We start from the raw sequence: 12,828 nt of genomic DNA, 5'->3' as shown, positions 1-12,828 counted from the left end.
ATACTGGGCACAGCCTGGTCTGTCAAAACACCCAGACCTCCGGTGCCACTTTGAGCCAAGCGTATGAGAGATGCCGTTGTTTTCCTCTGCATATTCGGCCCTCGCCGCACCCGAAGCTGCCCCATGAAACACGGGGAGGAGCTGAGGGGCAGCTGGCTTGATCTAACGCGTGGAGGGGAGAACAACCGAAGCATGGGAAAGACCGGGGAAGGCTGAGAGGCAGCAACACTCGCCACGGCAATCCAAACCCCCCTGAGGGGCAGCCGCCTGCCCCGGCCGTTGAACACGTGGCCCTGCCGTTGGGCGGCAGCCCCACCCCCCGGCAGGAACAGGGCCGCCGAGCGCTCCGCCCCCCCGCGCCGCCACCGCCGTGGCTGGGCGGGGCCTGCGCATGCGCCTGAGCCCGCGCCCGTTCCGCGCTGCGCCCCCGCCGTAGGGTCGCGTCCGCGAGCTGTGCCCGCCTGCTGTAGGTGCTGGGGGGCGGCGGTGGGTCCCGGTGCTCGCGGGGGGGGGGGTGCGTGTGTGGTGTCTGTCACCGGCCCCGCTCTCATCCCCTTTCCCGAGCTCGTCTCCAGTTCTTCGCGGTCGCTTTAGCTCCCGGCGCGGGTCTGCCCCGGGGTGGCGGGTAACACGGCCCCGCGCCTCTCCGCCGCTGGGCCTCCGCAAGCCCTCAGCCCATCCCGCCGCCCTGGCCGCCCCCCGCGGGGGCTCCGATGGAGGCCCTCTGCTCCCGAGCGTGTGTGTACGGGAGGAAGGCTGTGAGGGGGTGCCTCCTCTGTGCCCGGCCTTGCCCACCGGCGGGGGATGCGTGTGTGTGAGGAGAGGGGTGGCCGTCAGCTTGCGGTTTGATTTTTCGGGCGGGGGGGTGGTGGGGGTGGTAAATGATCCTGTGCCCCAAAGTATCCGTGTTTTCCTGTGGAAATGTAACGAGGAGCTGGTATTGCAGCCGCGAATACCGAGTATTGCAGCCCCAAGGCCCGGAACGGTGGCGAGGCCGTGCCGTGCCAGCGGTGCTGCTGGGCCTGCGGAGGCTGCGCCCAAAGCTTGGCTCAGTCTGTGCAAGGGAGGGCTTGGGAGGGTGTTGGCATCATCTCTGGCTAGGTCTGAAATTCAATAATATGGTGAAAAGTGATTAAAAAATGCCTTTTTAAGGCCAAAAACGTGTTAATCTCTGAAGACAGGATGCGTTAATTAACTGTACTCCTTCATACAGGATACTTCCAATGAGTTGGCTAGGGATTTCTTTTCCCCGTTCCTTTTTCCAGTTTATCCACAATACATGTAAAGATTGGAATGTTGATTGTTTGCCTAACATGAAAATATATATCCTAAATCTGGAGAGAGGGAGGAAATTGTGTTCCTCCTTTTTTCCACTGAGTAAATCAAATGTACTGCTGGTATAGTGATAGTTTAACGTTATTAAAATAGCATTCCTTTCGTGTGGATCATGTTGTTATTTTTCAAATTATTGTTTCTGTTCTGTGACCCTACTGTCAGCTTTCCACAAGTGTATGGGCTAATTGTTTTCAAAATAGCACATATTAAATTCAGATTTAAAAAAAAATTCAGATATTTGAAATGTAGTTGATTGTAGCATCCTGAGTCTCCTTTTTGGACATAGCTGCAATGTAAGTAGTAAACACTGATAACTGGACCCTTAAATGCACAATACATTAATATCACAGTCACTTTGGTAAGGCTAGCGTACAACTAGAATGTCTTGCAGGTAACATAAATATTTTTTTCTCCAGTTTTGAGACAGTTGACTGAGCTCAGAACTGTACTGCGTCCAGCTCGGGGGGCCCCAGTACAGGAGAGACATGGAGCTGTTGGAGCGAGTCCAGAGGAGGGCCACGAAGCTGATCAGAGGGCTGGAGCACCTCTCCTATGAGGACAGGCTGAGAGAGTTGGGGTTGTTCAGCCTGGAGAAGAGAAGGCTCCAGGGAGATCTAATTGCGGCTTACCAGTTTCTGAAGGGGCCTACAGGAAAGATGGTGAGGGACTGTTTATCAGGGAGTGTAGTGACAGGACAAGGGGTAATGGGTTTAAGCTGAAGGAGGGTCCATTTAGATTAGATGTTAGGAAGAAATTCCTTCCTGTGAGGGTGGTGAGGCACTGGAACAGGTTGCCCAGAGAGGCTGTGGATGCCCCCTCCCTGGAAGTGTTCAGGGCCAGGTTGGATGGGGCTTTGGGCAATGTGGTCTAGTAGAGGGTGTCCCTGCCTGCAGCAGGGGGGTTGGAACTAAATGATTTTTGAGGTCCCTTCCAACCCTAACCCTTCTATGATTCTATGAATTCAGTACTTTGCTGCTTTATGCTTTTCTGACTAATCTTGGCCCTCATCCTACAAAGGGCTAAAAATGGACTTAATTTGAAATGCGAATAGGCCTAGTAGATATACAAATTTAAATATGTACATTCTTTGCAAAATTGTGGCCTTTTTTTATATCTGCACTTACTTTGCTCCTGATGTGTGCTTCAGGAAGGAAAAGAATTTGACTAGAAAAGCTTTCACCCATTGCTCCTCACTCAAATAATTTTTTCTCCATATTTTGCTGCTGTCACTGGGCTTAAAAGTGAAGATTGTTTTTAGTCCTTTGAGTTACAAAACAGAACTTTCTCATATCTGCAAGTCTGCAAAAGAGATACGGTGTTTAGAAGGTTGAACTGATTTGAAATGTCAGTTACATTTGTTATGAAACACAGAATACTCACTGCAATTTACCATTATTTCCAGTATAGGGATGAGACATTTATGTCTTTTTGGTACTGGAATGACAAGCTCAAGAGTGTGGCTGTTACAGCACCTGATAACAACCTGAACTTTTAATTCAAATCTGCAACTTCAGAACAAACCTACCTACCTAGCCTTACTCTTTCCTGTCACCCGTGTCCTACTTGGGCCAACATTGGCTTGCCCCTGCTGCTGGTTACCTTGTCTGGTGAGTATGAAACCTGATGATGTTACTTACCTGGGTAACAGTTGTACTTGATTAGAGTTTCCGTAGCCAAAATTTTGTCAGACTTTTAACTGTATTTTTTATATTGGTTTTGAAATACATGATATCACATAAAAGACTAAGTGTCTCTCCAGCATTTTTTTTTAAAATCTTTTGAAAAGTAGTATAATTTGCTACAGGAATAAAAAACCCCTTAATAATCCCTGTGTTTCATTTGGAAATTGGGTGTATTTAGACCTTGTTTAGATTCAGTTACTTTTATGGTCATCTATGTTTGTATATAATGAAAAAAATCTTGGAATTTTCATATTCTGTAGAGTTTAGTAATACATAGACAGTCAACTTTTATCAGAGTGCAAAAGTACTTGACCTTAGCACAATAGGAATGTATTCGTGAAAGTCTAAAGGGGAAATACTGTTTCTCCAAAAGGAATCAATCATGGCTGATGACTCTCAGAGAAACTTTCGCTCAGTGTATTATGAAAAAGTGGGATTTCGTGGAGTTGAAGAAAAGAAGTCACTGGAAATTCTGTTAAAAGATGACCGGTTGGGCAAGTTGATTTCACTGTTTCCTCTATTACTTTGGTGATTGGGGGTTGGGAATAACAGAAGGTGTGTAGCTACTGTGCTTATTACTGATTTAAATTTTGCATCTTTTACCACTAATTTCTCAGTTATTACTAGCAGTCCTTTAAGTTTCGGAGATTTGAAAATCTGACTTTTAAAAACTATCAAAGATTTGTCTCCTTGTTTGTTTCTTTTTTTCTTCCATCATTCTGTGTGCCCAAGAAACTAAAAGTTTTTAAATTAAAACAATTTTCATCTGAAAATGTATTGTATCATGATGTTAATTCCATTTAACCTCAAAACAGTGAAGATTTGGTTATTGCTGTTCGTCCCTCAGGAGTGTCACATCTCCAGCAGAACAGAAAGATAAATGTTCCTTTAGCAAAGCCCTTAATTGTTTTGACACAGCAACACAATTTACAAAATGTCTATAAAAATAGTACAGTTTCTTCCTGGTGAAACCTAGGGTAGCTATAGTTTTATTGTAAATCAAGCCAACATATGTATTTTTCAGAGGAAATACTGTTGCAGGTTATAGAACACATTCGGTTCTCAATTGAAGCAGTGAAAACGTTTGTTTTCAAGATGATGATGAAAGCGGGGATTTCAATCTGCACTAAGGATTTGTCATACTTAGGTAGATCAGAGACTCAAAACTATTGATAATTATATTTAAACTTACCTTAATTTTCCCTCCTCTGTATTTCTCTACAGATATTGAGAAGCTTTGCACATTTAGTCAAAGATTTCCTCTCCCATCCATGTATCGTATACTGGTGTGGAAGGTGCTTTTAGGTATGAAACATAACATCTGCAATCCTCTGTAGAAATGAGTATGTAGGGAAAGTGTATAGGTTTTTTTTTTTTCTTTTTTTCTTTAGAGAGTTAATGACATGGATTATTCTATATTACTTTGCGCACTGATACATGTTTAGCCTATGTTTGTATCCACCTAGGATGCACAATGGCAATTATAAAGCAATATTCCATGCATAGTGTTTGAGAACTTTTGCTGAAGTGTACCTAGAAGAGTGTATTTCTATATTTCACTTTGTAACACTATCCAAGTCAATTTATAAAATGGATTTGAAAGGTGGATTATAATAAGTAGGTCACTGATACCTAATAAGATATTCAGTTCTGTTCCTAAAGTAACAGAAAATTAAGTTGAAGTAAAGCTGTGATTAAACTTAAAAAAAAAAATGGGCAAGGTACGGAATGCATGTTTATTCTAAAGAGAAGCTTTTGAGTTGTAGAAAATCTTGTTTTCTTCTGGTTTTGCTTCTGGCTATAAATGGTATTTGCCATTGAAAAAGTTATGAGGCCAGACACAAATTATGGTAACCCTAAAAACCATAAAAAACCAGAAATAAATTCTGTTTTCCTTGAAGTGCATTAGTCACATGACTAATTAAAGAGTACTAATGACTTTGCAGTAACTGGTCAAGTGCTTTGGGTTTAATAGATGTGAGGTTGTGTTACTTGGAGATATGAGGCGTTGTGAAGGGACTAGGGGTTCTGAGTCTAACAAGGTCTCTGGAGAGTTTCTGTTAGGGTTGCTGTGTGTAAAGAAACACTGCCAGATTGAGTGTGAAGGTACGTTGTCTGACTGAATCTCTGGAAGAGAAATGTGATTTACCATACTGTAGGTGGTGGAGCGTTGTGCCACTTTTGAAAAGCTCGAGTGTGGCTCCCGTGCCGAGCCTTGTGTTACTGGGGCTGTGCTGGCAGCAGGGGTGCTGATATCTGAAATCTTTCCTCAGAGAGAGACCGGCAGCGTCAGTCTGCACGTTGGCTTGGAAGCTGCTGCCTTTTGCTGTCTGCCAGCTATCCTACTACTTCTTTGTCCTTTGGCTCTCCAGAATATGGGATGCAGATCCCATATATCTCTCTTACATGAAGATTTTGGCATGTGATTCAGAGTCAGGAAGATTGATGACTCCTACATCAGACTGAGTATTTAAAAAAAATTCTCTGTTTTAGGATGATTGTTTATCTTAGGCTGTGCCATCATCTTGAACAATGTTCAAGTAAATGTCATCTGTTTCCCTTCTTGGTCTCCATGTTCCACTAGGGTATCTGGAGTTTGAAATAATGTATCAGAGAGTTGTAGCTGAGTTTTAAACAATCTTTTAATTTTTTTTTTTCTTCTTTTCCCCCCCCTCCAATTTTCTACAGTTTAAAAAGTGTGGCTTCATACTCCTGATTATTTGGATTTGTAAGCCTTTTTTTTTTTGGGGAGAGGTAGTAAATGAACAGTGCATGGAAGGTGCAAGATCTAATTACAGAACTTGAAGTTCTTGGTGTGGATCATTGAACTAGCAGAGTAATACTACTTGATAAAAGCATTCACTAATTTTAGGATGAAAAAGATTCTTGTACCCTGTGCCCTAGTGAAGTAGTCAGCATCCTTTAAAATAGTAGTAGTAGGAAATATAGTGTAGGATGTTTGGACAAGTGACTTAGTACAAGATTCTTCAGCCATAATTGTAATAGCAAAATACAGTCTGTTGGCAAACTAGTAGCTTACTGCAGAGCCAGTGGTATATGTTTGACTGTTTTAGATAAGATGATTTGTGAATCATATGATAACACAAAACATTTTCTGAGTTGACTGTATGGAAAATTACATTGATATTTTTTTAAAGGACTTTGTATTTTAAACCCAAAGTGTTTTATTTCAAGTACGCATACAGTCATTCTGTATGCTCCTTGGTTGAACAGAGGTACAGCGACCTTTCTTGTGCTGAATCTCAATGTTAGCACTCATTAGAAAAGCTGGTATTTGGAATGGAAATGCAAAATATCTCTCCCTAAATGACTGGAACAACAGCCCAATCCATTTCTGGTGGGAGGTGTTACGTCTCCTGTAAATAATGCTAATAGTTTAACAAAAGGGATTCTATCCTGTCAGCAAAATTATCTCAGACACATACCAAGGCTTGATGCTGTCCTGGGTTACATGGTATGTCAGTGATGTGTCTGTTAACTTCCTGTTTGAGTGTGACTCATGATGGTTTCTAGACATCCCTGTGTTGTTTAAGCTTCTTTTCTGTCTGCCTAAGGTAGTCTTCTGTATTTGAGGAAAGCAGTTGGCAGTATGTACACAGAAAGTCACGATGTTGACTCTGTTTTTGCATAACGTGAAAAATGTCTTGCTCTGTCCTGGCTGAAAAATGCCCTGGCTTTTGAAATGCAGACAGGTTTGCAGTTAGAAAACTTAATTTTCTGTCTGTTGTGCTTGCTACTAGAACTCAGCCATTTCATGGTTTAACAGTTGGCAGGAATTTTTTTTCTTTCAATGAGAGATAAAAGCAGCAGGTAGTCTGTTTCAGAACTGAATTTTGAGGAATACTTTGTTCTCACAGGTTTCTACAACAGGAAGAATTCTGCTCCACAGTGATATAAAAGTTGTAATTATTTTTCCTTTGGTGTATGTAAGAACTTATTTCTGTTAAAGCCTTGACAGTTTTGTTGTGAACATCAGTGCATGGCAAGATTGAGTCTTGAATGAGGGGAAGGATTGAGTGAAATGTTGAGCATCTCTTCTGGAGATTGTGAACAGTTTAATTTTCTCTGCCTTTCTACTTAGATACTTTTTCCCCTTTTTTATTTTTCCTCCTAGGAAACTAGAAAAAAGTCTTTGTGTTGTGCTAAGAAAGTAAAAAACATTAAATTGCAAAGTATTTGGGTGGTATTCTTAAGTTTTAATCTGTAACTGATTCAACCTATGTGATTGATTTTGCTTCTGAATGTTGTTTTAGAGAGGATTAATCTCTGTGATACGGTGAGTAAAGAATTTTCTGGCAGAGATCTAACAGTAAATTAAATAATACTGGAATGTACAGAATCTTTGCATTAGTTAATTGCATGTATATATTCTCTGGTCATCTCAAAGTGTAGAATTGGAGAACTTGAACAGCTAATGTATATAAAAATAATTCTGTATCCACTTTGTTTTCAAAATAAATGGAAGCTGGGCATAAATACTCAACTAGTACTATATTAAAAACTACATGTAGGTATAAACAAGTAATAAATAAGATGCACAATTTAAAAATAAAGAAGGGTTGTTGGAGAGGGAGAGTAAACCATTTAAATTATTTTTCATCTATCCCAACAATGACATTTCTTATCAGCACACCCTACAAAAGAGTTAGCATTCATTTGCTGAAAACCCTGTAGAACTTGAGGAGCAATAGTCTAAGGGTAGATTTTTGTTTATGCTCAGTTAACATATTAAATTTGTTTTCATAAATCTAATGCTAAAGTGCTTTGTTGGTCCATTGACCTCCAATTTTTTAGAATTTTCTCTCTGTATTCCTTGACCAAGTTTATAAACAAACTGTAGTGCCAGATCCTACATTTCTGTAGGCTAGAGTTGTAGTAGGGATTGAATTTAGACAGATCTCTTGAAAAGGGAGTTTGAGTGCTCTGTTTTTTCTCTTTACAGTTGCTTATATTTTTTTTTTCTTCTTTCCCCCCTCCAAGGAATTATTCCTCCTCACCATGAATCTCATACTTTGGTGATGAAGTACCGGAAGGAGCAGTACTGGGATATACACCGTGCTCTTCGTGTAATTCGTTTTATCAATGATTCTACCCCACAGGTAGATGTTTTCCTCCGCATACATCAACTGGAATCAGGAAAATTGCCTCGAAACTTGGCTTTTCCATTGGTCAGTTGTCATTTTAACAGTCTTGTAAATACAGTATTTTTTTTGAACTTCAAACTATAAACCTGTGAGAAACTGAGCTGCAAGTAGCCCCACAACTGCATGTAGATAGACAGAGTAAGGTGAATGGAAAACAAAGTGCTTTTCTCTTTTTCCCCCATAAGTACTTATGTAAGATTTTATGCCTTAAAATCTCTTTTGTGTATTTTGCCTGCTAGGCTTCAAGCCTTTTGTACTCTAGTACACTTTAGTTTCTTTATAGCACTGAAATCAAAATGACATAATTTCATTGGAGCTCATAGATCCTTAAATGTCCTGGAATGAGGATAATTCAGAGTCAGTACAAGCAGTGATTTATTGCAAATTACATCATATTTTTAAATTATTTGTTTTTAAATCTGGACTTTAATGTGCTGACCTCCTTTTTCTGTTAGTCTGAACCAATCCAGGCTTCTGTCAGGTAATGCATGTACTCTGTAGTTTACAGTGTGCTCACATGTGGGTCAACGGGTCTATGTTCTGATAATAAGCCTATGGTGTGATGATGAAACACAGTGTGTGGGTGTTACATATAAGCCTGAAAGAGCTTATATGAAAGAGGAGGTGACGAAAGGAACCATGGGACTTTCTGAAGTGGATTTTATCCTGTATTTAATATTGATCTGTGTTCACTCTAGCCCAGCTTATTTGGTTAATTTTCATCGGTAGTAACAAAATTTGATATAAGAACTTAAAAAAAAGTTAATTTTTTTTTTTTAAAAAAAGTTAAACATAAAGTTAATGTGGAAAATCCAGTAATATTTTGGACTGGAGGATTGCATACAGCATTCTCTTGTCGGAGGAGGGAGAGTATTTTTGTCTCACCATCATTGCCTAGGAATGTGGCCATCCTACCCTGCAAGTTTCCTATAGAGAAATTTCTTTGATCTTGGCATGTGACACAGTGGGTTGAAGATTCATCCCTTCTGGAGCAATATCACTTTCTAAGCAAGGCATGCTGATACTTCTGTTAGGATAGTATATCCTCTGGGGAAAAGAAGATGGCGTGCCCATCGCATGTTTCTGGTCATGTGTTGTGGGGAATAAGATGCTTATCACCTGGAAAATGTATTTATTTGTCTGTAGGAAGATGCTTATCGCAAACAAAATTAGGTAGGCATACAGCTCATGGCTGCGTTATTTTTTTCAGTAACTGTAACGTCCATGACAAAGGTGTTTGAGGGGCCTTTTTGGCCCTTAGCAAGAAATAGGATGAAAAATTCTGCTGCTGTGCAGTATAAAAATGTGGGGCATAGAAGTAGGAATATTGCTACCTTGTTAGGATGTAATATTATCTCATTTGAGAATATTTGAGAACTTTAAATTAGAGTTGTTCCAAACTCCTGTTGTATGTTTTGGTTTTGAAAGCAAGACGAGCCTTATTTGTTCTGCTTTAATAGGTATCTGTCACCATAATGCAGCTGCTGTCCAATGTTTTATTTATGAATGTCAGAACAGCTCTTTGTTTATGTTGATTTGAGTTTATTTTCCCAAATGGCAAGGAAAGGGAATATAAGAATAATTTAAATCAGATAGTCTAATACTTCTGTGTAGTTAGTTCACTTTTTGGACTTTGTTTTCCAGGAACCTGAAGATGAAGTGTTTCTTGCTATTGCTAAAGCAATGGAGGAGATGGTGGAGGATCCTATAGAATGCTATTGGCTTGTCAGTTGCTTTGTGAATCAGCTAAATGGAAAGCACAAAGATTCATTACAGCAACTGGTAAGGAAAAAATACTTTTGAGTGTGTGTGTGTGTGTGTGTGTGTGTGTGAGGAGACCTCAGAACGAGAGAGGAGGAAATCATAAAAAGCAGGTATGCTGAGCGCTTTGGAAGTCACCATGTATGGAGACAACTGGAGTGTCAGAGGTGACATCCTTGGATTCTGTTCCACCAACTGTTCTGAGAAAATGAGGGGAGTGCTTTTTGCCTTGCGATTGTGTTGTCCCCCAGGACACTTTATCTAACATAACGTTAGAAATTGATTTTGTTCGCTATACTGTAGTTTTCAATTACATCTTATTTTCTTTTTAGGTTAGCTAATGCTTACATTGTCTCTAGTTGAATTCTTTTTCTCACAAATTGGTCACTTAAGAATTTTCTTTATTTTAAAAATTAAATATGTCACAAAGTTAAGAACATCTTGATGTATGTCTGCTACTTTTTAGGCTGCATCTCTGGCTTCCATATGCTGCTCATTGGATGATAGTCAAAGTGCAATTGTTTTGCTTTATAAATGGAGCAGGGTACTACATCTTCAGAAAAACAGTATGTTGCAAGTTAAATTATAATAAAAAGTGGAATAGAGTTCTTTTGGCACTAATCTTTTAAATGCTCACATATTAATTTTGAATATCTTACTGGTTTATAAAACTAAAATTTGATTGTAAAGAAAATGCATACTTACAGAAGTTTGCTTCATTATACAAAAGCTCTTGTAATTCTTCAAATAGTCTGAACAGATAAGAAACCTTTTAGTTAACAATATCTACTGAGATGAAAGTATCTGAGTGCCTGTGCACTAGCGATCACTGAATGAAAATTCATTGCAGAAAATTACGCATATCCTTTGTTATTCTTTTGGAACTAAGAAATACTTTTAAAACTTTCCTCCTATTGCTGGAAACACTACATTAAATTATACCAATTTCTGTAATTCCTGTCAAAGGATAGAGGAGAAATTTTAAAGAAAGTATGTGCTCTCACTGCATAGGGTGTGCCAGCTGTCTCCCTTCCTAATTTTTTGTTTTAATATAAACATTGTACCAAGACTCTGGATTTTAGAATGTGGACAAAGGAAGAGGCTTTTTTTTTCCTTTGACAGCTGAAGTCATTAGACGCTTACCTAATTATGACAAAAAACATAAAGGCACTCCTGAATTTATGAAAATGTGGATTGTGTTACATTAGAATTTAAACAAAAGGAGAATTATCTACATTTTAAGCTCTACCTTATGCTGTTCTGTTGGCTTTTCTAAATACTTTGGATTTTTAAACAAGAAATCAATGTCCAGCTTTTAATATATTGTACAGGGATTTGCTCTCAGAATTTATTTTCTGGGTTTTGCTGCATTGTGTGTAGATTTTTTTTTTTTTTTGATGTGTGCTAAGGTGATTAGATTTGAGGTGAATGATACTCAATTTTACTTGTGAAGGTTGCAGTAATTAGTGCAGGTTTAATCTCTGCATTGCCTTAAGCTCTCAAACACCCCCGTGCATTAGGGAATATTGTATATATTGTGGGTTCTGCTAGTGGTCAGCAATTTAAGGAACCTGGGGTTGTTTGTTTAGTAAAGTACTTAATTAGCTAATTGCAAAAACCAGCAACACTTGTATTTTGGAACATGATGTTTTAGTTAAAATAATGCAAATTCATTATTTTAACATTATCATAAAATTGATTTTTATATTTTTTATATTTTTTTTTAAGACACTTCTTGTCTTACAGTATGCGTTAGCTATGGAGGGTACTCTGATGTGAGTTAGCTAAAATTTTTCAATTCCTTTCTCAGCCAAAAATTCTGGAGCAGTATTTGAACATTGAAGATAACAGACTCCTGATGCATCTGAAAGCATGTGCTGCAATGAGCAAACTCCCTTATGATCTTTGGTTTAAAAAGTGTTTTGCAGGCTGTTTACCTGAGTCCAGTTTACAGAGGCAAGTTTTCTTTTATCTTTCTGTTTGTAATTACATAGTAATTTTAGCTTTTTCTCATCACTAGCAGGCAAAGAACTTTCTTTGCTTTCTTTGTAAGATTGTGGAGTTAACTTTATTGTTGACTTGGAAATGATAAAATTGGATTTGATTCCCTTTCTTACTGATGCAAGATAATCTCTGTGTGATCATTTCTCGCACTGAAATTACAAAGGGATGGAGTTAAATATAGCAGCTGATTCCATTAGACACTTAATGCCTCCTAGGATTTTAAACTCCAAATTCCCTCTTAGCGATAGATAGCTAGACGGTAGTCAGTTTTCAGGCTTTTTAACCAAAATACTTGCTTAGGGAATGATTATAATACTGTATTATCATTAGATGAAAAAGGTTTTGGGAATGTGTACTGGTTTTGGCTGGGATAGAGTTACTTTTCTTCATAGTAGCTGGTGTGGGGCTATGGTTTGGATTTGTGCTTTGTTGATAACACAGGGATGTTTGTGTTACTGCTGAGCAGTGCTCACACAGAGCCAAGGCCTGTGCTGCTCTTCAGACTGCCCCAGCAGCAAGGAGGTTGGAGGTGCACAAAAGGTTGTAAGGGGAGACAGTTAGGACAGCTGACCCCATCTGACCAAAAGGATATTCCATACCATATGATATCATGCTCAGCAATAAAACTGGAATGGAGGTTGGCAGGGGGGCCGCTACTTGGGGACTAGCTGGGCATCGGTCAGTTGGTGGTGAGCAATTGTTTTCATTTGCATCACTTTGTCTTTCTCGGGTTTTATTTTCCTATCTCTTTGTTATTTTTTTCCTCTTTTCCTTACAATTTTTAAAAATTATTATTTTTTTTTTTCATTATTAAACTGTTTTTATCTCAACCCACGAGTTTCTTTCCCACTTTTACCCTTCCAATTCTTTCCCTGTTCCAC

General features: G+C 39.2%; 1 protein-coding gene across 7 annotated transcripts in view; it reads left to right on the top strand.

Moving 5' to 3' along the window:
- The window catches only part of TBC1D7 (TBC1 domain family member 7), a 258,846-nt gene that overhangs the window by 236,948 nt on the left and 9,070 nt on the right, over window positions 1–12,828 (top strand). Inside the window, exons 1-7 of one of the 7 annotated variants that reach the window (XM_075745086.1) lie at window positions 357–466; window positions 2,738–2,942; window positions 3,391–3,506; window positions 4,242–4,322; window positions 8,019–8,206; window positions 9,827–9,964; window positions 11,754–11,899. In XM_075745086.1, the coding sequence (XP_075601201.1) occupies window positions 3,500–3,506; window positions 4,242–4,322; window positions 8,019–8,206; window positions 9,827–9,964; window positions 11,754–11,899 (560 nt within the window). In that variant the 5' untranslated portion in view covers window positions 357–466; window positions 2,738–2,942; window positions 3,391–3,499. Of the gene's footprint in view, window positions 1–356; window positions 487–2,737; window positions 2,943–3,390; window positions 3,573–4,241; window positions 4,323–8,018; window positions 8,207–9,826; window positions 9,965–11,753; window positions 11,900–12,828 lie in introns of those variants that run through there. The other 6 variants (XM_075745085.1, XM_075745080.1, XM_075745084.1 and 3 more) reach the window with 6 other exon arrangements.

This window comes from Balearica regulorum, chromosome 2 (genome assembly GCF_011004875.1).
Source record: "Balearica regulorum gibbericeps isolate bBalReg1 chromosome 2, bBalReg1.pri, whole genome shotgun sequence".
NCBI classification, from domain to species: domain Eukaryota; kingdom Metazoa; phylum Chordata; class Aves; order Gruiformes; family Gruidae; genus Balearica; species Balearica regulorum.
The sequence above is the reverse complement of the archived record's forward strand: the minus strand, read 5'-3'. Positions and strand labels throughout refer to the sequence as shown.